At 37.4% G+C, this 27,509-nt stretch overlaps 1 protein-coding gene across 3 annotated transcripts in view; it reads left to right on the top strand.

Moving 5' to 3' along the window:
- LOC120112866 (protein HUA2-LIKE 2-like) overlaps positions 1-27,509 on the top strand; it is a 34,721-nt gene that overhangs the window by 6,205 nt on the left and 1,007 nt on the right. The window contains exons 3-9 of one of the 3 annotated variants that reach the window (XR_005514507.1): positions 8,149-10,284; positions 10,981-11,446; positions 19,524-19,632; positions 19,728-19,840; positions 19,957-20,144; positions 26,449-26,917; positions 27,004-27,449. Coding sequence is in view for 1 of the 3 variants with exons in the window: in XM_039132841.1 (XP_038988769.1) it covers positions 8,149-10,284; positions 10,981-11,446; positions 19,524-19,632; positions 19,728-19,840; positions 19,957-20,144; positions 26,449-26,917; positions 27,004-27,472 (3,950 nt within the window). In the remaining 2 variants the exon portion in view is untranslated. Of the gene's footprint in view, positions 1-8,148; positions 10,285-10,980; positions 11,447-19,523; positions 19,633-19,727; positions 19,841-19,956; positions 20,145-26,448; positions 26,918-27,003; positions 27,501-27,509 lie in introns of all 3 variants that reach the window. The other 2 variants (XR_005514506.1, XM_039132841.1) reach the window with 2 other exon arrangements.

The following is a 27,509-nucleotide window of genomic DNA, read 5'->3' as shown; positions in this document are numbered from 1 at the left end:
ATGCTTGTATGGGGTTTAGGATCTTGCTTGCATTCATGAGCTTATTGCATTATTGCATAATGCCAAAAAAAAGGAAAAAACATGATTTGGAAGTGGAAGGGGTTCTTTTTTTTTGTGGGGGGCAATGGGGATAACTTTCAATGTACCATGTGAAATTGTAAACTCATACTTTTGGGTTTGATTGGCTCATTGTTCTTGCTAAATGAGAACCTTTATAATCTAATGTCATTTGATCTCAAATAGAATTGGCTATTTGGCTACTTGGTTCCCATTGTCCATAGAAAGAATTGCTGGAATCTACTTAGCTCATGATTCTTCTGTTTAAAACTTTAAATCCTTATGGTAATGTGGATGTGATGCTGGATCAATGTAATGGGACCTAAGTTAAACACCTTTGCATTGGTCAACGATGACCAATAGCAGTGATCAATAAGTAATTTGTTGTCTTGAAACTTGAAGTGTACAAGCTCATTTGCGTCTTTCGTTCAAGATTGTTTCCCCCCCAACCCCATAGTGTGCGTGGCTGACATCAATATTGATATTATGTCCCATCCATTTTGCTGCCTTTCGTTGCCCTCTTTGGCTTAATGACTAGCTTATATATAATGAGTTTACATTGCACTTTTGTTTTAGGCATTAGCTTGTTTGTATGCAAAAGGAAAATATTTTATTCAGCATCATTTTGGTGTATGTCTATGTTATAATTTATGGGTTCTTCATTGCTTGGTTCTAGAGTTTGCTTCGACTGTAACTTCATACTCAACTTGGCTAACATTTGTTCTTTCTCTGCCTTATCATTTAATCGAGGCTTGTAATAAATTGATTCAAATATCAAATAAGTACTTCAAATTGAACCTTAACGAATTCTCATTATAAAGCAACAAAAACTAGATTTGGGTTGAATGTTGTTTGAATTTATCTGCAAGTTTGAGTCGAATTTATAATGTACAAAAGAGTATCCAAACCCATATCTTGTTCCATCCCTTTAAACAAATTTTGGATTTAGGCAAGGCTCTATTAGCTAGCCTTTGGTTGCGGAATAATTTTTGAAAGGGATGCCCTTGCACTGTTGGAGGGATAGACCTATTCCATGGAATAGGAGGATTTTGGCTTTTGGTTGAAGGGGTATGTTTGGGGAATAAAGTGCATTTAATCTACATTTTCAAGATGTTTTGAATTTTTTCATAAAGATGAAATTAAGGTTCACCGAGTCAGTACCAAGTGGGTGGTACGATACAGTATGGATCTGTATTGTACCATTTCGGGACGTATCTTTTTTTCTGCCCATTTCAAATTGAAGTCGGTAAATGATTTGCCTTCATTTTTTTGCCAACATAAACCAAAGTCGGCAAACCATTACCAACTTTGATTCAAAAATGGCGCAAAAAAAGGGCATCCCTTGTTTCGAAAGAAAATAAGAGAACCCCTTGCTGATGAGATGATGGTTTTCGAGCCCTCTCTCTCGGCTTCTCTCTCTCCCCATCCTTCCCCCTCTCTCCTTCTCTTCCTCCCCTCCCTTTCCCTCCCTGTCTCCCTCTCTTCTCCTTTCTCTCGTTCTCCGTCTATGTTTTGAACTAGTGGACTGAACCATGCTAATAACTGATATGATCCGATTCGGTGCACCCCGAACTGGCCTGTTCAGCATGGTTCAACCTTCATAGATGTAATTGCACTCCCATTTTTTATGCGTTTATGTAGGGAATAAGGGCAAAGGTAATTAGAGGGGATAAGGGCAGGCCTATTCTGTGGCATAACTCTATTCCATTAAAATGGTGGAAGAAAACTCTATTGTGCAGGCCCATTTGTATCTCCGAGCATTATAAGCCCCTATTCCATTCCTTTTTTGGCGTTTGACAAGGGTATATCTCTGGGGAATATCCTCCTTGTTATCCCATAACCAAATAGGCTCTTAAAGAATTAGGAGCCTTTGCAGGGGTTCTTGAGTGAAGTGGAATTGGGCATTCGGGGTGTGGTGGGTTTTGTTAAGTGGATACTTCAATTTGAGGTGTTCCAGTCTTCTAGGTGTTGGTACTTTTTTATCACACGCATTGTTGTTGTGGACATGTGACAGCCAACTTATGTTAACCTATAGCACCAAGCTTAGCTTAGAATTTTCTAGTGCCTTGTTAACAGTTGTATTGCTAGAACCAACTTTCCGACTCTAAGTTGTCCCTAGTGCTGAACATGTTGTCATTGAAGTTGTTTGCATGCTTCTTGTTAAGTCATGACCTTGTCCTTTCTTCTATTTTTTATTTTCAAACATATATGACATGAATCACACCTTTTCTATTCAAAACATCATTCATTAGTCAGCTTTGTTAAAGATGTTTGCATATATTTTCTTGTTTATTGATTTATTCATTTGTATTATTTGGAATTTTTTCCTATCAACTGTCTAGTTCTCTGTAGCTTGAAGTGTGGAGCAAACTTGGAGTTCTAACACTAGGCACCCCTACTAAGCATGCAAGATTTAGGATGGGAAGTGGAGCAAGGTGTTGGCAAAGGTTGGTGGAATGATGAGGAGTATTCCAGGGCATGGTGATGAGGGTGGACAGGTAAGGATAATATGAGTGTTAGGGTGGAGATTGGGAGTTTGTTAAAGCAGAATGGGATGGATAGAGGCAGTGAGGGTTTTTTTTTAATCTTATTTTCGTTTTTTTAAACATGTTATCAGCGGCGGGTGTTGGTATCAAAAATAATGCTGGAGGGTAACAATGGTACAATGTAGCTATGGTTTCGGTTTTCTTTTTTTGGGGTGTGTGGAGGGGGTGGGGGCTGGGGGTGGGGTGTGTTGGGGTGGGGGAGTTGGTGTGCCAACTCATCTTGTTTTTGTTTGTGATCTTCTTTCTCATGAGATCTAAGTACAAGAAAAAAATGTTGAATAGTTCAATTAATAAATGCACCTTCTCTTCTATAGAAATTTATAATTTTGCTGTCATTTTCGCACGTTAAAACATCATATCCAGAGACACAACAAGAGAGTGCATCTTCTGAGAAACAATATGTATTTTTTAGTTTGCATATCTACAAAACCAAATCTTCAAACCTGTTCAATATGTTTTCGAGATTTGTCTGGGACCCAAAATGTATTTAGTTTTGTAGGATCCAAACATGAAAATTCATGTAGGATCAAAAGATGACAGGGACCCAAAATGTATTTTGGCTCTCCTACCTTTGCAATGTTTATTTTCTCTTCATGTGAGTCTACTTATGTCATATGTGTGAACATGTATGCTTCTCAACGATTGCTAGTATGCTCAATATTGTGTTGTCACTTTTGGATGTTTAACTTATAAGATATCAGCTCAGTGCATCTTCTATCTTGCATGTCAAAGCATTTGTGGTTTTGATCCATCAATTAATTTAATATTACGTAAAATTCTTGTGCAGATTGTTTATGACATGTGCTTCATATTTGTAATTGAAATCCTAGCCTTGCATGAAGGCTGCTTTTGTCTTGCATGGCAAGGATCTCCATTTGACCTTGGTTCCTGGCTATTCATCATGCTCCTTTTGTTTACTAGATTATCATTGCTTTTGCTTTGCATTCTACTTATGGCTTTATGTATTGTGTTTATTGTATATTCTCTAACTATTATAACAAAGTGAGCAAGATATGGGTGGAGTAGGTGCAAATAAGATGGTATTAGGGGAGGCTTTTTGAGGGCCGATGCGAGTGCATGTTAGTCCTACATCGGCTATGTATTGGGTAGATCTTGAGTATTTATACAAGGTTAAGGAACTCAAGTAATACTTTTCAGCTAGCTTTTTTGGATGAGGTCTTGGATTATGATAAGTATCATTTGAGCGGACTCGGTCCATGGTCCATGTTGACCGGGGGACATTGCAGCACAAGCCTATTTGGGTTGACCATGGGCTGATCATAGTTTTTGTGATTGGATTTGTGGCACTTGTGATTGGATTTGAATAGGACCCTTAGCCTAGCGATGGTGCCATGATTTAAATGGGAGATGTGAAGACCAATGTGGGCGTGTATTTTTTAGTCCTGTATTAGATATGTATTGGGTAGATCTTGGATACTTATACAGGGGCAATGAACCCAAATAATACCTTCTGGCTAGCCTTTTTGGGTGAGGTTTTGGATTGTAATAGGTTTGTACTTTGCTGCCTCTTCTTGCTATTACTCAAGTGAAAATGCCTTTCGTAGAGAGTTGCAGCTTTCTACTTGAGCCCACTATTTGTTTGTCTTGTTTGCACTTGATGGATGCACAAGAGGTGTAGCTTTATGTGGTTCCCTCTAGCATGGGAGCCTTCTTGAAGTGAGGACATTTATAATTGGTTCTTCAAAAGCTCTCCAACAACTCCAAATGTGATTCTTTTTTTATGCACTCTTTGATTCTTGAATCCTAATAGTTATTTTTCTCCTTTTGTGATATAGACTCTTTGATAATTGGATCTAGTGGATGTTGTTCTCTATATCTGGCTAAAACATGACATCTAATGCTTTGAACCTTTCTTTCCATTCCCCAGTCTTTTGGCTATTCTGGTGTTACATCACGTGCAGGTCTACCCTACTGATTTGGGTTTATTGCTCGTTAAATTTGGCTGTCAATTTTCAAATTTCAGCTGTCACATGATTTTTTTTAATTTTATGATGTCTCGTATGTTTTATATTCTTTTGTGAATTTGCTACTGTTAGTCTGCTAGATCTTGCTATATGTACTATTGCTCCTCCTTCTGTGTGTGTAATGCTAGATTTCTATTATATTGGAGATGATTGTAAAGCTTGGGGTGCTCGTACTACCACGATCACTTGCTTATCTTGCTATTTTCTGCTTTTTCTCCGTACTGATTTGACTAGCTGTGGAAAATGACATAGTTTCATTGTCTTATACTTTGCTTAGTCTTAAGACTCTGTTTCAATTTAAGCGCATTGGCTAATGTGTTATTACAGATTTTCTTTAACTATATTTGGCTTATAGGAGGGTAGAGCACTTGCTTGTCTTTGACTATATCTGGCTCATAGGAAAGTAGGGCACTTGCTTTCTTCTTTACTGAAATTCAATTAGAATTTTTCTTCTTACTCGATCAAATTCCTTATGATCTTAGGATCCCTTGTTCTCTATCTTGTTTTTTATTATGCATGCTTCATTAAAGGCTTTTGTATCACCTGATGTTTTTAATATTTGTTATGCTTGCTGGGGCATCATTCTAGGTCTCTATCAAGGAAAACCATTACCAGATTCCATCAGATGGGGATCTTCATACTTTTTTGTGCATTTTGATTTTCTTGCTGTGAACATATTGAGCAGTTCCTTTCATCTGGTATGCTATTTTCTGTCACTAGATACCCCTCTAATTTTAACTAGAACTATCTTTAGAATTCAGCCCACTGCTTTGTCCTCGAATCTTTAGTTATAGTCATTTCATTTTTAGCAGATTTGCCGCTATGCTTTTGCTCAAGGCATCTTCATTTTGGATGGTTTGATTTTTAGCTTGTTGATTGCTTTATATTCTCATTCTCTCGTGTAATTCTATTGCATAATTTTCTGAACTTTCTCCTCAAGACTGTTCTTGGGTGTCTGTTTGGTTTCCCTTATGAGTGTTCTGATTGTTCAGATATATTACAATAGTCCTTTAGCACTTGCTAGGTTCATCATTGACTTGTGTTTGAAGACTTGCTTTCTCATATGATCCTCCTTTGTATTGGTGCCCATTTAACTTTAAGGTCCATATATCTTTAGTTTTGATATGGATTTTTGTTCGCTTACTATCACTCCCATTTTTTCCATTCATTGGAATTTCCTCGATATGCCACAGACCTTATTTTTTCCCCTTTTTTTGGCATACCGGGGTTCTGTCATTTCCTGGAAGTGAAAAAGCAAGACATCATCTTGCTCTTTAGTGCCACAGAGTATTTTGTAGGGTCTCAAATTGTTATGGATGTTGTTTTGGCCTTGTTTGTGCCTTATATTTATACTCTTACAAGCAGTGTTGATACTTGATATATTATTATCATGCATGCTGGTGCATTTGGAGGTCTGGAACTAGCTGTTATTTACTATTATATTCGATATGTAATTCCATGTGCTCATGTCCTTCATTAGAGTAGTTTGCAAGGAGAAATGGCAAATAATTTGTATGAGTTTCCACATTGGCAGATTGGTTTTTTATACAATATTTTCCTGATACTCATTGTCTTTTTGTTTTTAAAAACGTAATATGGGATGAACATGTCCACCAAGGTTTGCGGAACGGTCCCGAACCACCCCATTCGGAGCATCTCGGGTCGTACCAGTGGTGGACCGGGACGGTTCCGCCATTGAAATCGAGACGCCTCGCTGGAGGGAAGAAGAAGAGAAAAAGAGAGAGAGAGAGAGTGGGGAAGGGAGGGGGAGGGAGAGGGAGAGGAGGGAAGAGAGAGGTTGGCCGGGGCGGCTGGCAGAAGTTGAGGAGACTCCACGTCTCTTCGGTCTGCACCTCCTCCGTGCGGAGGCTCCCCGGCTTCCGCCGGCCGGCTTCGGACGCCCTTTCTCTTGCCTCCTCTCCCTCTCCCTTCTTTCCCCGCTTTCTTTTCCTCTCTTATTCTCCCTCTCCCCCGCCGTAGAAAATGTGTCGGTACGGGCCCGTACCAACTCGTCCCGCCGGGCAACCGGTATGATGCTTGGAACTCGGTACTGGTTCCGCTGTCCTTGATGTCCACTCTTTACCTATCATTGCATTATATTCAGTGGCGAATAGGAGCACAAAAGATGTTATGACTGTATTTCTTTTCTCATTTCTTTTTAATAATCTTTTTAATATAGAATACAAGAAAGCAGTTAGGACTCGATGCTGGCTTTAAATCTGATATTGTGATGCATTCAATATTTTGGTTCATTCAACATTTTGGTTCTCTATCTGATATTTGATGTGGATGTTGTATGTTATTGTGTTGATTCGTGTTCATTCTAACTGGTCCTTAACATGTGTGCTAGAGAACCGGTCAGCTTTTCCTATTTCAGTACTGCTGAAAGTTGTGTCATCTATCAATTGATGATTCACATCCCTTATAAATTGCATGTAATATCTTCTTCAGTGTGGCTAATCTTTACTATCAATTGTTGTCTGAATACCAGTTTATAAATTCACCGTTATGTTAATCGTGTTTTCAACTTGACATCCGCTGTCCTTCTCTGAACAAAGGAAGTGCTTCTCTGAAGTTACTCCCTGTTCATCTGTATCCACCATAAAAGAGCCAAGGAATTTCAAGTTCATCCTTGATGTATGTCCAATACAATGACATTATGGCATGCTTTATAACATATTGCACCTATACTCTTTCATTATTATGCATGTGTTGTAAAGCATATAATCTATGTAATTTGTGTGTTTTAATCATGTTTTGTATTTGTGTTTTTCTTCTGTATGTGCGTGCGTGAGCGCACATAAGATACAACACATGATTTATATGTAAAATATGTAAAATATGTAAGATATAAATCATGTGTTGTATCTTATGTGCGCTCACGCACGCACATACAGAAGAAAAACACAAATACAAAACATGATTAAAACACACAAATTACATAGATTATATGCTTTACAACACATGCATAATAATGAAAGAGTATAGGTGCAATATGTTATAAAGCATGCCATAATGTCATTGTATTGGACATACATCAAGGATGAACTTGAAATTCCTTGGCTCTTTTATGGTGGATACAGATGAACAGGGAGTAACTTCAGAGAAGCACTTCCTTGATCCAATTGGGGACAAACGCCTACGAAAGGATCGCTCATGTGTTTTGCGTTGTAAAACATGTAATCTATATAATTTGTGTTTTAGTCTTTACATGTGTGTTAGTTTGTTTTAGTGTTGTAAAATATATAATCTGTATAAGTTGTGGCATTTCGTTCATGTTGTCTGCGTGACACTTGGTTTACCATTGAGACATTGTTAACTTTGAATATTTGAATTACTAACTGCAAAACTTTGTTGTCATAAATGAACTTATTGGTCATGAGTTTACTTTCCAATGGTGCCAGCATTCATTTTCTTTGAAATTTTTTTTTGTTTCAATGCCTGCTTGTTGTAGCTCAGTCAATAATTCAGTCATTGTACTTTTTGATTTGAATATCAATGCTTAGGCCTTTGTAGTCTTCTTTATTATAATCTTGTTGGTGTGGTATTTGGTTATGCAGAGCCTTCTGCAACTATGCTGATATTGAAGCTTTCACGGAGGAGAAAAAGAAAGCTCTTTTAGTTAAGCGCCAGGGTAAAGGAGCTGATTTTGTCCGTGCAGTTGATGAAATAATTGATGTCTATGAAACTTTAAAGAAGCAGATCTGTGATGAGTTTATTTCGAGGGATGAGAACATTGCACCAAATGATGGAAATTTGGAAACTAATAGAAGTAATTCTTTTAAAAAGAGCCCAGAACATAGTTCTCATATTGCAGATGACCAGAAGTCAGCTGCCATATGTGCGATAGCAAGCCATGATGTATTCAGTTCTGAAGAAATTTCTGCAACCTCAAAGGAAGGCAATCCTCACAATTTAAATCCTGCAATTGATGAGCCAGCTGAGAGGGTCTCGATCCTTGATCAACATGAGCTGAGTGCTTTGGTTACTATTACAACTTCAAGGAAAAAGAGATCGATAGATGCTCCACCCCAGAGTTTTATTTCTCAGAAAAGATTAACATCCCTTCGAAGGTCTAGAAATTGTACTGGTGATCCCCCAGAAGTTAAAGAGTCAGATATGCTACGTAATGATTCTGACTCAGCTGGTGATAATGTGACTACTGATGGAGTGCAGGAAGAGTCTATGATAAATAAGAGTGCTGAAAACATGCCATATACCTCAGATTTCCATGATCCGGCTGTGCCGGTTACTGCCAGTTTGCCTAGAAATGGTAGCAGAGAGGATACTATATCTGAAATAGCTGCAACAAAATATGAAGCCAATAATCTGAATGAAGAGGCTGTACTTGATCCTAGTAAAATTGAAGTCACTGCAAATGGGTGCCTGGAGAATGAAGTTAGGCAGAATGGCCAACTTGACCTCCCCATGAAGACGGTGATCTTTAGGAAAAAAAGGAAACCAAACAGGAAGCGGGCATCTAATAGTACAGAATGTGCTAGATTGGACAAGTATACACAAGTGCAGGTTGATCCAAGTCGAAGCTGTACAGTCTCTCCAAATTCTCGTAGCGCAATAAGTGAAATAGATCGTAAAGCAGATGGAGACAAACACCTTCCTTTGGTGAAAAGAGCAAGGGTTCGAATGGGTAAACCACTTGTAGAGGAGAAACAGTTTGATGATCTTCTTGGCACTAATGACAAATCAGAAGTGACAGTGATGATAAATAATTGTGATAAATGTTCTACATCCACCAGTCCTGGAAATAATTGGCTTCCCAATGGGACATCTCTAGGGGTCAAGGAAGACTCAAATTCATCCCCAATAAATGATTGTTCTCTTCCTTCAGGAAGAGATCTTATGCTATGGAAGTCTAAAAAGTATCAATTGAAGGGTTTTACATTAGATGTTGAAGCAGCTTTGCCTCCATCAAAACGTCTACATCGTGCTTTGGAAGCTATGTCCGCCCATGCTGCTGAAGCTACGGTTGATTGTCCTGAAGCCCCAAGGGCAATGGAAATGATGCCCAATGGCTGCATGGTATCTCCCAAGACAAGTTCTCTCCATCTTTCTCCTTATGGGAACATTGAGAGCGCGGCAAGATTGCATGATACCCACTCTTCTGAATGTATTGCATTTAACATGAGTGCATCTGGATTGTGCTCACAAAATTTGGATGCACCTACAATGGCTTCTTCAGAAGTGAAAACTGATGACATCAATTCTGAAGATTTAAGGAATCCTCAGGATAAACATTGCAATGAAATCCTTGTGGATGTTAAAAGCTGTGATAGGTCATCTATGTCTAAAATAGTTGACGCTGATATACATGACAAGATTATGCAACCTTGTTCTTTCAGGTTAACTGAGAAGAAGTTTAATCTGACTAACTGTGAAGATATGCCTGATCAATTATCGTCATCTTTAGGAAAAGTAAATGGGAATGAGATTCTGCAACCAGAAGAGAAATGCCCGCATTCTCCTATGGGCAATATAAGTGGAGACCAAACAGCAGAACCAACCACACAGATGCCAACCTCTGTTTTGAATACTAAAGGGAGAAGTGCTTCCTTCTCTCCTTTTGGAGCTTTCATGATTATATCTACTACAAATGGCAGTTCTACAAAAAGTGGGACATCTAGGCCTACAAAGTCTTCTAGCATTCAATCCGATGAAGACGCTCAAACCCATGACATGTAAGTTTTTTTTCTTCAAATATGTTTATACTTGCAAGCTAGGTCTGATCCTGCAATCACAAACTTGTAAATGCTTTGATTAGTCTCTGAGCAGTAAATAGAGGTAAAAACCATGTGTTGGTACAGTAGCATTACTGGTAACTTATTAGTATGATCCAGTGTGGCTGGTCTGGACACAATTAAATCATTGACTGGAACTAGTGTTGCTGATACCCCTGATAACTAAATAGATGCATGGCTGGAATCTTCCCATCAAGATGAACAGTAAAAATGACATGTTAGATCATCATTCTCAGTTAGGCAACTACTTGTAGCATCAATCTTATGGGAGATGAAATGGAAAAAGAAACAGGAATTTGAGGAACATGCAGATGGAAGGAAAAGGTTTTGTGGGAAAGTGTGGGAAAAACTGGGACACAGTGATGAGGTGATGTTTTTGTGATAGTTTATAGATATTATTTTCTCATCTGTGGGATTTTATTAAACAAGATACTAACTGACATAATGGTGTCAGATGCACGGGAATGATCCTGAGACAATTGTCAGGAAATACACCTGTGTACATATATTTTAACCTGATAATGAAGCTTTACATTTGCACCTTAAGATGTGTCTTTTCCCCCCTCCCAATAAGCTGATTTACTTAGAAATTTTCATTCCAATTCATTAATAGCATTTTTTATCTTGGCATTATAGGGAGGATGTTGCAAGGGAAGTCAGATGCAGAGTAACTTCAAGGGATCAGTGTATTTCTCCTGATTTGACACCCATGAAAGATTTGATTGCTGCTGCCCTGGCTAAGCGACTTTCGTCTCGGTCTACTTCATTGTCTGATAACTCTGTAGATTATAAGGTTGAGGCTGTGATAAGTCCATTTTTAGGCTATAAGGAAGATTCTTTTGGAAAAGGTTCACCTTCAAATCCCATGATCAATCATACATCTGCTATAGATGATAGGCTTCAGCATCTAAGAAATAGTAGCAGAAGTCCTCCTGGTGGTCTGCGACAGAAAAGCTTAAGCAAATTCACTGACTATGTAGAAGCAAATGCTGCAAGGAAATCTTTTGAAGCTTTGCTTTGTAAATTAACAAGAACAAAAGAGAGTATAGGTCGGGCAACACGCCTTGCTATCGAGTGTGCTAAATATGGGATTGCTGGGGAGGTTAGATTATGTTCTTTTACTCTTACTCTATTAATTTTTCTTCTACCTTATCATGAAATTATTATTTCTTGGGCATGTAAAGTAGGCATGATTAAATCATGTGCTTTCCTGAATACAAATTTAGCTGTGATTATATTTGGGCATATAGAGTGAATAACTATTTTATACCATTCCTTGCTGCTACTGAAAGAGTTTACTTTAAATTTTAAATTATATTTTGTAGTTTACTGTAAATTTTAAATTATATTTTGTAGTTTACTTTAAATTTTAAAGAATATTTTGTTGTATCTTGAATGTTAATGTATGGTCGATGTTTCATTATATATAGAGTTATAGACATTTGAGGTGTACTGTTCAGTTGAGAAGTTGATTTTTTTTCAAGTAGCATGCATGTTCCATGCCATATAATAGCTTTGCCAAATACTGTTTTGCCTGATTTTCCAATTAAAAACTGTGAATATATATTCTTATTCTTCAGCTGCACATGTTTAAACACTTTTGCCCCTACTTTCAGCTGGTTTGTGGGAAACCCAAGTAAATTTACCATTTTCAAAATATGTCGCTTAACGACTATGATGTGTAGACTAGAAGACTTCAAGACCTTTGTTTCTTGATTTTTGTGCATCTTATGCAATTATAGATCATTATTAATAGTGCGAATTGGTGCTATTTGGAATAAAAACATCATCATGTAAGTCATGGCCTGAACCTAACATGCTAAGGGACGGGTACATATGCAAGGTTTCCAGGTGTTTGGAAGTAGTAACACTTCAACCTTGAAAAAGACTGGACTTGGGAACACTACAATATAAGCGCATAAAAAATATACATAAAAGATTGCTAGACTGATTGATTCATGAATAATCCTTCCCAAAAACTTCTATTCATGATATTTTACATCGGGGAGAAAAGGGTAATGATGTGGCACATGATAGAAGTGTCAAGGACACCTTTAAACTATATGGAAACATAGAGCCATCACTTGCATCTGATGCCCTTTGGCGACATGCTAAAAATCCATGTAAAGTGTTGACACTTCTAGTTGTTGAGGTGGTACACTATCCTGTGATGCTACAAATGCGTTCAGTTACGTCATATTCTAGTGTGTAATAGTGTTGTCACTTTAGGAACTCAAAAAATTGAATTCTCTGACTAACATTGATTGCCCGCTTTGGTTCTTGTGGAGTTACAATATTCTATGAATTATTAAAAATTTCTTGATTTCTTTTTAGTTTTGTCTTGGTTGAATGATTCTCCAAATTATTCTCCAAAAATGAATCAATTCAGAACTATTCAATTCTCGAATTATACACGAATTTTATGATTTATTCCTGAGTTACTCATGATTAATTTTAAAAAAATATACTGCAAATTAATGATATCATATATTGTTGCTAACACTGGTGCTTTTTGCTATTACTTGTTATTTTTTTACTTATCCTATAGTTATTTTAAATTAAAAGTTTATAAATATCTTAGAAATATCATTTTCTCCAGTGTTACTATTTTTTCTAATTCTTGGTTATCTGAACTCTTTCAGAATTTTTGATGAATTTGTCAAATTCTTTATGGATTCTGAATGATTATCTCTAGCCGAAGTATTCCAGAATGCCAAACTTGTGACCATATTCTTATGCAATTATATGCGGAGCATAAGTTGGAAGGTTCCCAATAATAAATATATGAATTTTGTAAAAATCATTTTCAATTCTTGGCTTTTTGGAAAAGTGGTTTGATAAGATGGAAATCTATTCAAAAAACAAAAATACGGATTTCAGAAATGCGAAGCCCCTATAGTCCAAGAGCGAAAAGAGATTGGTGTCAAAGCAACAATATAAAAGATTGTGTCAAAGATTCAAGTAATGATCAATAGCTGCTATTACTGAACTGGCTGGTGAAAGGCTGCTTTCTGGATGCTGGCTTGAACCAACTGGTGCAAACAGGCACCTGCTGATGTCGCTCTAGTATGGTATTGGTATGGACCAGTATCGACCTGTATTGGGCAAAAAAGGGTGAAATAGCCCCCCCTTTGTTTTTTTTCCAGTACTGATTCGTACCGGTACCATAGCGGACACAAACCTGATTGATGCATGTATGATTGCTTAGATTTAATTCTTTTGGATTGAATACACGTAAAAGTTAAAAGCAAAACAGAAAAGGCTGCCATTTGCCATTTGTATTCACCTCGTTCTCATGCAATCTCCACTTTATGATCCATCAATTGTTTACCCTTCTATTTACTTAGATAGGTGATCTTCTGAGCTAGTAATTATTGCGCAAGCATCCCTTTAGGATACCTTGATCTCTTTCTTTCCATGAAATTTTACTGGGTAATTTTTGCTTGAAGAAAATTGTATCTTTGTGGTAATTTTTGCTTGCAGAAAATCATATTTTTGTGGTGTGGAATGATAAAACTTAAGAATACATTGTTTCAAAAGCATACCTCCAAATCTTTTTTGTCATATGAATGAAGAACAATCTCCACTAAATTCTGTCCTATAAGTTTACTATGTTAAGGTCCTTTAGTTCAATGTGTTCCACATAATATCTTTGATTCTCAGCTCAGTAAATCCTTTTCAAAAACTTTCTACAAAAATGAAGTGATTTTATATGCCTGGTTTCTTGCAAGCTCACTTGTTACAGCTGTCCTTTTCTAATGCTTGTCTTGTTGTTGAGTGAAGAGTCACGTGTCACCCAATTGTAATGGAAAGCCAAAATGTTGCAAACTGGCTTAGTGTTGTATGACTTTGTATGAGTTGCAGCAGCTGAGGGCGGTTGGGCCGATCATTACTCTTAAATGTAACCGAGTTTGCTGTTGTTTCATCTCTGTACAACTCTTGTTAAAATTTTAATTTGCTAGCAACCAAACATCCACTAATGTTACCTTGGAGTTCAGTGACTCAAGAAACTCATAGAAAAGCCATAGTGTAAGAAAACTTATTTTTTTTAACATCATATATGAAACATTGACTATCAAATCCTTCATATAAAATCCTTTACAACAATAGTAAGCTTGTTAAGCTGCTCATCTTGCAGTTCTAAAGAACAATTGTGGCATGCAGATTGCCAAGTACTTTCTGGTTCCTAGATTGAGTTTAAAAAATATTACATAAGTAAACAAAATCCTTAAATAAAAAAAGTAAAGATTTAGAAATAAATTAGTCAATTAGAAAGAAAATTAGAGGAGTGAAAGAGAAGGAAGAAGAAGGATCAGGGAAGAGGCTGATAAGGTCGAGAGGAGGCATAGAAGATGGGTACAGGGATGTAAGCAAGGGGAGGAAGAGGTGGGAGAAGCAAAAGAAGAGTAGGGAAGGAGGAGGATGAGATCGAGACAGGGCAAAGGAAGTGGGAGCAGAAGAAGAAAGAGGTTGTGAAGGAGGAAGAGAGGGCAGAGGGGAGGAGATGTACGGGAAGTGGAGCCACAGGTGAAGGAAGAAGAGGGCAGAGGTAAACGAGAATGAATTAGGAGACTTAGTAAGGTTTCAACTCTCAGTTTTGGTTTATTTTAGCAGGAACTTAATATATATTTATGGTCAAATGAATATTCTTAACGGAAACAACTTAAACATGACCAAATCTTATGATGTGAACATCCTATATAATCCCATTTGTAAGAGCTTAATATTGTTATAATTTAGTGTAAATAACTATGAGCTCAAAGATTATTTACTATCACTTAGAACATGTTATTAGTAGCATAAAATGAATGCGGAATGTAGAATGCTCACTATGACATTTCACTATAACAATGAAAACCAAAAAAATTGGCTTCCTATACAAAATCCAATGCAAGCTATCTTGAGAAAAAAATAATGCAAATTATGCAATTCTTTTATTGGTAAAGTGAACTAAGAAGTTCAATTTATAACAAATTGATTGGTAGTTGAGTTAATAGTTGGTGCGTGTTTCAGGAGATATCTTAAGTAAGATGAATTGAAATTCATTGGTTGGCAACATGATAACAAATGATTAAAATTAGAAAATTTGATCAATAAAGACAGTTATGTTGTTATTGCCCTGACAATCTAGGATCTTGGGAGGGGCGGACTTGGGAGAAACCTAACCTTTGGCATTTTTTGTACAAAGCGGTTGCCCCAAGACTTGAACCCGCGCCATTGCGCTTGTGAGCCTAAGCTTTTTACCATTGCACCAATGGCCCCTATAAAATTTGATTAGTATATATATTATATAATTAATTCTGATAACTGAATAATATGTTGTGTTATGATTATTGAAATCTAATGTTCAATTTCAATAGTAATATTTTAGTTTATGCATGACTATTTCTCTAGGCATTTGTACGTAAATAGAGTACTTTATAAACCAACAAAGTTGAAAAAAGAAAGAATACGGAATTGTCAACTGCATTGAATGAAAAATTAATACAAAAATGAAGTAAATTGGCATAGCAAGTGAAAGAGAGATGGGTCTTAACAATCCACTGTGATTTACTTTTTATGTTTTGCTGGGGAGAGTAATTGATTTTTGAAGAGGCTTGACTCTTGAGGCTGCAGAAATCATGGGAGGAATGAGTAGTTTCAAGAGAGTTAAAGTTTGTGAGAGGTAGCCTAATGGTAGAATTGTAACGGTCTTCTGATTCTGGAATTCTAATATAAGTAGTTTTCAATTTGAAGAAGTATATTAACTTAAAAAAGTGATTTGAGGAGAGTGGAAATTTACATAAAAGTGGAGTGCTATTATGCAATCAAAATGGGTCAGGTGTCCAAATCACAATGTGGCATCATCTTGAATCAGTTCACTACCCAACAAGGAGAATGGAGGCAACAGTGTGGGAGCATTAATTTTAAAAACAGTTCATAATAATTTTAAATATATAAAATTTGTTTGAACTTTGAACTTTGAATGGTTGAGATAGTTTCAACTAAATCTAAGGGTCATAAATCTTTCTGACAGAAATTATACTAGGTCTTGACTATTTTATGAGTTAACATATTTTTTTATTCTCGAATTTTCAAAATTATTATGTTAAACATAAATTATCATAACATAACTTAGCATAGTGACACCATTGCTATGTGCTCTTTTGTATGCTTGTGGCAACAAACAATCATTGTTATGATATTTGATATATTAATAAACCAATTTGAAAAATAGGAAGCTGAGTTTTTTTGCTTAATAATAGCCTATTATACTTGTTAGAAAGTATTATAATGACTTCAAGCCAAGTGTGCTAGTTCTCAGCATTGAGTTATGTTATCTTCCATTTTTAGTATTTATCCCAATTAAGAATTTTGATCATGAATTTATTTCCTTCATCCTAAGAAGCCTTCTGAACAGAATTAGATAAAATCTTCTCCATCCCTGTTTGTGTTGGGGAAGGACGAGGAGATCCAATATTAGCAGGTTGGGTTGGGTTAGTGGGCCAGATTTGGGTAACAGGAACTCAATGTGCGGTTTACTTTTTTTACTATTATTTATATTGCTAGAATTTCTCCTAGTAGATTCAAGAGTCCAGATTGCTTCTGGACAAATTTATGGGTACTTCTGTATATGGTATAGATGTATCACTGAGGATCATATATGAATAAGAACAATCTTGTGTTTGCCTGTGTGCATGCATATGCATATCCAGGTATATCTGTCTTGTGTGAGCATGTGCATGTGTGCATAAAGATATATGCACATAGATACATGCATGGATAAGATCGTACTTTTTATAGACCATATATCTGCACGCATAGAGATGCATAAATAGATATGTTGTTAACATATATGTATGTCTATAAGTATATCTGTTTTTACACTGCTTGGACCAAATGGACCGAGCTTGCTTATAGACTCCTGTTTTTAGGTTGAAATTCCAAAAAAAAAAATCTCATCTTTAACAAATCTCAACTTTTTTAGAGGGAAAATAACTCACAAGCATCAGTTTCCTTGATTATGTAAAATAATTTGTTCCGCAAATTCAGAATTGCATCTTTCCCATGTCTCTATCCTGTTTGAACAAATTATCTAATATGCTTTTAAGAACCAGACAGCTCATTAGTACTGTGACTGAACTGCTGTGGTTAATTTGTCGCTCAATTTTGACAAATTTCAGTCAGGTCTAGTTCTGAATATTTGCATTCCAATTTAGTCCAAATCTGAAGGTTTGCTTTATTTGCAGGTAGTAAACTTGAGTTTGACTCATTTGACTTTCACATTTATACATAATTATTGGCTGAGTTTCTTTTTTTTGGGAATCTTGCTCACCTGAATTTGTTTGTGGTGCTTGCAATTCTCTCTTTGATGAGAATGTTAGTTCATTCGGTGCTTTAATTTTTCCTTCTTCAAAATCTTTTTAAGTTGTTATTAGATGCTTATGTTTCCCCTTTTCTCTTCTTTATCTTTGAGTCCATATGGATGCAATGGGTGAAGTTTCTTGAAAACAATCATCAAATTAGTAGCAAATAATAGGATGGGTTTCTTAGTGGTTCCTCTCTCTCCCTCCCTCCCTCCCTCCCTCCCCCTCCCTCCCTCCCTCCCTCCCTCTCTCTCACATACACACTCCACTCACTCACGTGGTTACATATTTAAGCATGACTTCCTTGATGTTATGCTGGTTCTTAGATCTAATTGTGCTGCCTCCTGATCATACTATGGATATAAATTGGTGTACTGGCTTATATCTGGATTAGGTCTTCCTTGCAAACCTTTGCTTCTCTATATTAATTAGCTCCCATAATTTGTTTACCTGGATAGATAGTCCTTGTTGATTTATCGGTGAGCTCATAATGTGGGACTTGATACATGAGTTAGAGAAACTATTATTTTTGTCCAATGTGTTTTCATGTGCTGTCTCTACTGGAACACCATCATGGTTGAAAGGAAAATTTCACCACACTTCTTTCATTTATCTTGCATGAAAATTATTTGAATACCGGTGCTTTATGATTGGATTCTCTTGGTTGAAAACCATGCAAGCTGATTTTCCTCTTTATAATTGTCGACTCCTGTTACTCCACTAGTTGCGCCAACCCAAATTCTAAAAGCTTTTTCCATTGATGATAAAGATACATAGTTAAATTCTAAGAAATATTATTGTTCTGCTACTCTTCTGTGCTGGTCTGTGAACTGACATAATTTTTGACATGAATGAGTTACCTCTCATTTTTTTCTATAATCTGTGCTCTCTGTTTTGTGGGCTGTAACATTCTCCTTTCTCCTGGTACTTCATTTCACATGTGCACACCTCCGAGAAATTTCTACACTGGAACCAGCAAAAGTATTTCTTTTCTTGTGTTTCATGTGGTGGTTGAGACCGAGGAATGTGGAACCGTCCCATCCTGAACTGGTACGGTTTCGGCTTCGAAAACGATTCACTGCTGGCGCTGGAGAAGAAGAGAAAGAAAGAGCGAGCGGGGAAGGGAGGGAGAAGAAGCGGCGGCAGAGGCCCGGGGGGGGGGGTGGTGGTGGTGGGGTGGGGTGGGGTGGGGGGTGGAGTGGGGGTGGGGGCACTCGGTGTCCGCAGCCCGCTCCTTTTCCTTCCCTCCCCCGCTCGCTCTCTCTTTCTTTTCTCCTTCTCTAGCTCCGGCAGGTTTTCTCTTTTGGGTTCGCTCTCTCTTTCTCCTCCTTCTCTGGCTCCGGCAGGTTTTCTCTTTTGGTATGAACCCGGCACGGCCCGTACCGACTCGTGCCGCCGGGCAACCGTTACGGTGCTCAGTAGTGTTACAATAGACTTTGGTTGAGACACCAACAATTAGTCATTACCATGCTCTTAATGATGCTCATGCTCTTCTGTTTTGTTTTTCAGTAATATCGAAAGTGATGTTACTTTCCCCACTCTCACTACATGGGTATATTAAATTGTATGTCTAGCTTTAGACCTGTGAGATTCTTTCTATAACATGATGTCACGGAGATCCCCAGCGTTGCTATAGAAGAATCTTTCTGTTTCTGAAAAGATTTCATCTTTCTGTTGGGCCTGTTTAAATTGTAGTTAATTGTTAAAGGAGGAACATACTTCATTAGCTGCATATGTAATTGCCTGTTATTTTAATAATTGACCGAAATTCAATATTCTTGATCAATATTGACTTAATTTGTTTTCTGCTGCTGTGTTATTTGTTCACTTTAGGTAGTTGATATTCTTCTTCATACCCTGGAAAGAGAGTCTAGCTTGTACAGAAGGGTTGATCTATTCTTCCTTGTAGATTCAATTACTCAATGTTCGCGAAGTCAAAAAGGTACCTTTATTGCAGTTTTTGTAGCTTGTGAGCTATTTTTCCATCATGCTTTTCAATGAATTTAACATTTAACAAATATTTCTTAACCTCTCCAGGTGGAGCTGGAGATGTTTACCCCTCTATTGTCCAATCAGTGCTTCCACGTTTGTTATCTGCTGTGGCACCTCCTGGAAATGCAGCACGGGAAAACCGCAGGCAATGCCTCAAGGCAAGAACCTTCAGCATTTCTTTCTTTCTTATTTTTTGTGTTTCTCTGTGTGTGTTTTGGGGGGGGGGGGGGGATCCTACTCTAATGCTTACTGATTTTTGTATTTCCGTATAAAGGTTTTGAGATTATGGCTGGAGCGGAAAACCCTTCCAGAATCAACTATACGCCATCACATTCGAGAACTTGATTCTATAAATGAAGCATCGTTTGCCTGTGCTTCTTCTCGACGTCCATCAAGAACTGAGAGGGCTCTTAATGATCCTGTCAGGGAGATGGAAGGAATGCTTGTTGACGAGTATGGAAGGTGTGGTTTGTGGCTCTCTCTCTCTCGTTCTCTTTTCTCTCTCTCTCTCTCTCTCTCTGTCACACAGTAGAATTTACGTTTAATATCTTGTTATGTGTCTGTGTCAAAGTGGCGGCAATTATCAGGTGAAAGGAGATGATATAATAGAATATGGGTGCCTAGCTCCATCCACCTCTGTTCTGTACTATCCATGACTTCTACTACCTGGATTTGCATCAAAGTTTGGCAGTTGGCATGTATGCAATAGTTGTAGGTATTGTTACTGGTAGAATTCTTTTGTATTCTTCATTTGAAGAAAATATAGGAGAGAACCTTAAAATTTACATGGAATCTTCTAAAGACTATGGAGCCCTTACTCATTTTTGGCTACCTCTTGTGTATTACTTTGCTAGAGCTTGCTGAAGTAACATATGATGCCTTTGTTAGACTGAAAATATAGTTACATGGAACTAATGGCTTTGGCATAGGGTCATATTGATTTATGTGTTGATGGAAAAACTGTTTTAGAATTGTTATTTTATATGTCTTATGTCATTACTGATGGCGGATGTTCCATTGATTTCTACATTAATATTTTTGTGATTACTGTTAATTTTAAAATAAAATTGTACTTGTTTTATTTTGAGTACTCATTACAAATCCACTTGCAAACATTGTACTGAAATCCATATAGCTGCAGTTGAATTTGTTTTTTTTTTCTTTTGTAGATTTGGTACTAGTATATCTAATGGTGCAGATGTGCTAATGAACTACATTGGAGTCAGTGGCTCCAGTTGCTCTACGATAGAAACCTAGGATCTTATTTGAAACTCACTAGAAAGTAGGAACACATAAGCCGACGGGAAAAGAGGCAGGCATTCTACTCGCTTCTGCTAGAGACTTGTGTAGATCATTTGTTAAAGGGTAACATAGGGATTTTGAGTTCGTCAGTTGTTCAGATCTCAAAAAAACATTAGACATCATGAGTCAACAACTCAACATTGTCAAAATTTTTCCAATTTATAGTCATTTAGTGGGCCTTATTTTTTTACTGTTTTCTGGCGTAATTGTTTGGTGGCACCATTGGCACAATACATACTTAGAATGAATCGGTCATTGTGGAGGGTGGCACCATCATAGTGCATTGAACAGTTATATTTATGTAATGTTGCTTATTTATACACTTTAAACTTTAGAACAACTCCAACCCTAAAAAAGGTAATTTCTGTATGCTATTTTTAAAGGCTTTGATTTAAGCTTCTGATCTGACTGTATGTCATTGGTGTTTAAGACTAAATAAGTTTTCTTAGAGGTCTAGATGGGAATTTGAAAGGATAAGACTAAGAAATTGTTAATAAGAAAAGAGTAGAATATGGGGAACCTTTGAGGAACATAACTTATGGTGTCACAACAATAAATTGCTTGGTCATCTAGGTTGAAGGAGTTCACCTTCGAAGCATGGAGTCTCACCATGAAGGGGAGAAATTCTTCTTTTCATGCTTACAGTCTGAAGGTAAATTGCAATGAATGGTACCTCTCATAGAGGTACGTATGGAAGTGCGAAACATAACCCCCTTCCTATGGAGCAAAATGCTTCTACTATCACTTGAAGAAGGTTGTTTCTTTCTCTCTAGAAGAATCTTAACATATAAAAGAAAGAAATAAAATTGAAAACATCTTACAATATCCATGTTTAGTCCAATGTTTCCCATGTGGTGATGCAAGTGCCATAAACTTTGGCTTCTATACAACACACGATGGCCTATGCTTTCCATCTTGGAGGGATATATGTGCTTTGCCATTATTCCAATTTGAGCCTGTCCACCAACAGTTAATTGCTCAATAGATCTTGTGGAGGATATTTAGTTATCTAGAACTGCTTGATTGATCATACTCTTGCAGTGGTCGAGCAGTAACCAATGTAATTGTCAGCATAATCTCCTCCATGCGATCATTCTTCACCTTAAACATACCTTTACATTTAGAATATGTAACATGGAGGCCTCTCTTCTCCAACAATAATCTCTTGATCCATGAGCGTTTTCTACTTAAAGAGACTATAAGCCTTCATAAGTACTTGAATTAGAAGAATAACCTCCAAGCAATCTAGTTGAATCCAAGGTTTGAAGTTTCCTACTAAAGGCTTGGAGAATGTGGTCCTCAGAATGGAAGGAAAAATTTAGTGATATCACCACTTGTTGGTGCAAGAGGTAATGCACTCTTATTGAATTCCTAAATGAATGAATAATCGTGGCACTACCTGTGTGTCTTTTGATAGATGTGTCCATGTGATCAAGAGATCACATAGACAGTGTCATCCTCTTTCTATCCTCCTGACTTGGTCATATAGCCTAAATTGAAGAGTTTTTCTATCACAGGCCTATGTGATTCCATGAATATTCTTTTGGATGACAATTTCTTTTGTTTAATGGTACATCTAAATTCTCAATTGAAGTTGTGAAAACCCTAGATTCAAGACTAAATTTCAATTCTTACTTTTTTGGGTATTTTCCTGATTATTTCCGCACAAAAGAACAAAACTTCCTCCAGGGAGCTATTGATTGGCCCCAAGGACGAAGATCAACCAGGAAAGATGCAGCTCGGGAGAAGAAATCCTGTGAATTTTATTCTTTCCTGCAAAACTAAATTAAATTAGAACAAACTCCTAATATTTCCAAAAATAGGATTTTCAAGAGAATGGAATTTTCCAAGTAAAAAAAAATAACCTAATGTAGCAAAAAATTTGTCATTCTAGAGCTCCTGGCATAAAAAAGCCATCAGAATCTCCTCAAAGCGCAATCCTAATGACTTCAAAACTTTCTTAAAGAAACCAAAACTGTTAGGGCTTGTAGATAATTTTACTACTCAAAATAGGACTATAACTTTGTTCCCTGAATAGAATTTGATTACAAAATCAAAGGAAATAAAAAATACGTAACCTTCTTCCAGGATTTAAATGTAATACTCCCGAGGCCCAATAAATAGTATATTAAGTAAAATAAAGTCCAATAATTAAAAATAACTAAATCTAAATCTAACTGAAACCTAAACTACAGCATGCAGGTTTGAGTAGGGCAAATCTAAGGTAGCAAAAACATTTATAATTCTATAGCTCCTGGCATGAAAAAGCCATCAAAATCTCTTCAAAGCACAATCCTTATGACTACAGAACTTTCTTAAAGTGACCAAAGTTGTTAGGGCCTCTAGATAATATTGCTACTCAAAATAGGACTCTAACTACATTATCTGAATAGCCCATAATTTGGTTACGAAATAACAGGAAAATGAAAAATATGTAACGTTCTTCCAGGATTTAATTATAATACTCCTGAGGCCTAATAAATAGTATATTAGTAAAACAAAGTCCAAAATTTAAAAGTAACTAGATCTAAATGTAATTGAAACGTACACTACATCATTCAGGTTTGACTGGGGCAACATCAATTCTTTTCTTTGTGCATGTCTAATGCACCACCATCTGTAATTCCAGTGTCTCACTATTCTTTTAGTCCCTGCCTGAAGTTTAACTCTATATTATCTACTTCTACTTATTTTATTTAGCTTTTCAAGAGATAATGATCTACCATGTGTGTGTGTGTGTGTGTGTGTATAAAATTGGAAAACTAATATGAGGTTTGTTACCCCTTGGTTTGACAAAAAAAATGTCTATATTTCTTTTCCCTTTTAATCCCATTTGTTGTATTTGTTCTTATCCTATGGTACATACCATGCCAGCCAGTTATAAGCACAGTATTGCCTATGACTTATGAGGACCTCCACCAATGTGTCATGCTTCTTGTTTCATCCACTAGCATGGACTGACATGTATCTGCTTCAACCCTTTTTTTGCCAAAAGAGCCTTTGACATGCATGGGATGACGTGATGCTTTATGTTACTGTGCATGCCATCTCATAAATGGCATAGGTGTGGCACATGATTACTTGGTTCTTTCTTTTGAGGCATATATTAGATGAGGTTTGTTACCCCTTGGTTTGAATATCTACAAAAATGATGTCTATATTTCTTCGCTCTTTTGGTCTCATTTGTTGTATTTCTTCTTATCCTACGGTACATAACATGCCAGCCAGTTATGAGCACATTATTGCTATGACTTATGAGGACCTGCACCAATGTGTCATGCTTCTTGTTTCATCAACTAGCATGGACTGATATATATCTGCTTCGACCCTTTTTTTGCCAAATGAGCCTTTGACATGCATGGGATGACATGATGCTTTATTGCACTGTGCATGCCCATCTCATAAATGGCATAGGTGTGGCACATGATTACTTGGTTCTTTCTTTTGAGGCATATATTATAAACCAGGTGTCGAATTGTTGCACAAACCTATTAATGGGTTTGTCTGTCTTTTAATCGAATTAACTCATTCTCATAGTTATCAAATAACCTAGGCGGCCCCAGGTGATGGACCCTTTTATGGGCTAGGGCAATAGACTGGGTTTTTAGGCACCAACCAAAAACGACAAAATTTGTACAAAATTTACAAAAGAATTTGTACTTTCATATATTTCAATTATTGATTAAAAATAGCATTGTTCTCAATAAACTATCAATATCAGATGATTCGAGGATATGTAGCAATGCTACGAGAAAAAAAGTAACATGCTAAAAGAAAGAAAATTGGCAACATATAGAAATCATATCAATTATACATGATGATACTACTATTATTTTAGTAGTACGCAAATGATGATTAAATTATGGCAGGGTGAAAATTATATAAAAGAAATATCCACTCAATAACATCAATAGTAACTCCAAAATCTAAATGAGAAAGAAGAAAAACAAAACAGACAGAAACAGGGGAGAGGAACATAATATCTGATAATTTTATTATTTCTTTTCCTTTTGGGTTGGAGATGAGGTGAACAAAGAAAGAACACTGTGATTTGAAATTAGAACCCTCTTGAACCACTTGTGGCCGGCCTTTAAATAGATTGACAATAATAAACTCCCCAACTATAATATGTGCTAAGTAGATGATATGTCTGTATAACAGAATTTTCTCTCACAAAGACGAAAAAAGTGTGAGAGAGATGCGGACTTACCTTGGTTCCCCCCTAGGATCCCCACCCATCTCTTGGTGCCAAGTATCTCATGGCCTTGTTGCCAAGTGTCTAAGGAAAACAAAAAAAAGTGAGATAGATGCGGACTTACCTTGAGTCCCTCGCGAATCCCTGCGCATCTCTTGGTGCCAAGTGTCTCATGGACCTTGTTCGACTCTAGTCACTGCTAAGAGTGGTTCATTCAATGGTGGAACGGAGCCCCTTTCTTGCTCTAGGAGCTGAGAGACACAACCCTGGTGGAGAGCGAAGAGAAAGAGGGGATGGGAAGGTCGATGGTTTAGCTCTTACATTTCATTTTCCCCCCTTTGAGTTGCCAGTGAATGGGTTCAATCAAGCCTAGGCTCAAATTGTTTGGATCGGATACTGCTTTGTTGGGCAAGTGCCTAATGGATCTGGACAGCCCAGCAGGATTCCCAATCATCCAAGTGGAGTGCCTGATACTGTAGCGAATCTCCCAGTAGTTGGGCCATCTAGGCAGGCCTTGCCTAGGTAGTTTGGGCTAAGCTAGGCAACTAGGTGGGCAGTTGTAACAACATTGCTATTTCATAACATCATTTAAATGTCCTAGGCAAGATATGATTAAAATATCATTTTTTTGGGTACTTTAGATGTTATGGCTCTCTCTCTCTCTCATGCTCGCACGGGCACTTTTGCAAACACACGCTAAGAGCATGCTAAAGTTCATAGCAATGCATTGTGGTATATCCTGTTTTGTCAGTTTGGTGCACTTTCAGGCTAAAATCTGGTCTTTGGTGGAGTTCCAGGCCTGGCAGATGAAGACTTGTTTGATCTCATATCAACCCTTTCTTCATAACCCATGTTATTGTTTATATGTTTTAGTTTTTACATTAGTAACATGAGTGCTTACAAGGTTGTTAAGAACATCCCACTGAAGCAATTTATGTTCTTTTTTCCTGATCCAGTCAATGTTAAAAAGAATTTTTAGGAGTCAAAAGATGTTTGATAGTGATGATCATAGAGGTACACATTGGGATTTATGCTGGCGTGAGCTGGATATTCATTAAGAAGGTGGTCATGGTGTATTTGATAATTGGTTATATTACTAGATGGTTTAGTCTTTTTCGCAAAACAAAGTTCAAGGGATTATGTTAGCTGGAAAACGTTGTTACAATATTTGAATTTCTTGAGTACTTCAGTACCAGTGCAATTTATTGTCTTGCTGTGAGCATACTTCTCACTTGTACTTCTTTTGCTTTTTCTTTTTGTGGGCTTCAGCAATACCAGTTTCCAACTTCCATGCTTATTTCGTACTACTTTGCTTGAAGATGAGGAAGCAAGTGCTGATGATGAAAAAAGTTTCGAGGCTGTTACTCCAGAACGACTTGCTGTAGTTGATCATGAGAAGGGAATCACTGAGAAGCACCGGCGTATCCTAGAAGATGTTGATGGTGAGCTAGAGATGGAGGATGTAGCTCCTCTTTGCGAAGTTGAAGTGAGATCCTCCTCTCATGTTTCAGGAGATGATACCATATGCAGTACTCATAATCAACCTGATCAGCATCATTCATTGCCCTTTGCTCCTCCACTCCCTGAGGACAGGCCACCATCTCCACCCCCTTTGCCATCATCTCCTCCGCCTTTGCCTCCCCCTTGCTCTAGCGCTCTCTCTGTTGTTTCACAACATCAACCCGGTTCACATGCTATTGCTGATACTGCTGACTTGCATCTTTCTAGCACTACCCATGTGAGTTCTTCAGCTTTTCTAAGAAAATTATGTGGTGTGGGAGTTTTACTGTTTCTAATTTAAGCTTCTTTTTTGATCTTGTGTAGAATATGCAAAATCAACAATCAGAGTCTTGTCAGCGTCCAAGTACTCTGAGTGCGAACTTGATGCCCTCAGAGTTGGTTCCGTGTTATATGCCTAGATATGGAGGTCCTCCAAAACAGTTGCCACCACCTGTCCTATCTCATAGTTCTTCTAGTTCTTATGGCAGCTTTCCTGCTTCTCATCCAGCTAACAATTCTGGGAATAACTTTCAGTCTATGGTCACTGCCCCTACGTGCAATAAGACCTATCACTTAAAGCCACCCCCTCCAACAGTTTCAAATCAGTTCTCCTATGTCCATGCTGAACCGCAACAAAGAGCTCAACCTTGGGGCAATTGTTCTGCATTCACTGAGAGGTTCCACTTTGTACATGATATCCATAGGAGAAACTTCTATGGTGATAGAGGTGCAAGGGGACCAGTTCAACAAGAGATTGTTGAGAGGGGCAGGTTTTCTCCAGCTTTTCATTCGGGTGGGATGCTTTATGTTCAGCAGGAACTGTAGGACAT

This window comes from Phoenix dactylifera, chromosome 13 (assembly GCF_009389715.1).
Source record: "Phoenix dactylifera cultivar Barhee BC4 chromosome 13, palm_55x_up_171113_PBpolish2nd_filt_p, whole genome shotgun sequence".
In the NCBI taxonomy this organism is placed as follows: domain Eukaryota; kingdom Viridiplantae; phylum Streptophyta; class Magnoliopsida; order Arecales; family Arecaceae; genus Phoenix; species Phoenix dactylifera.
This window is presented reverse-complemented; position numbering and strand designations above follow the sequence as displayed.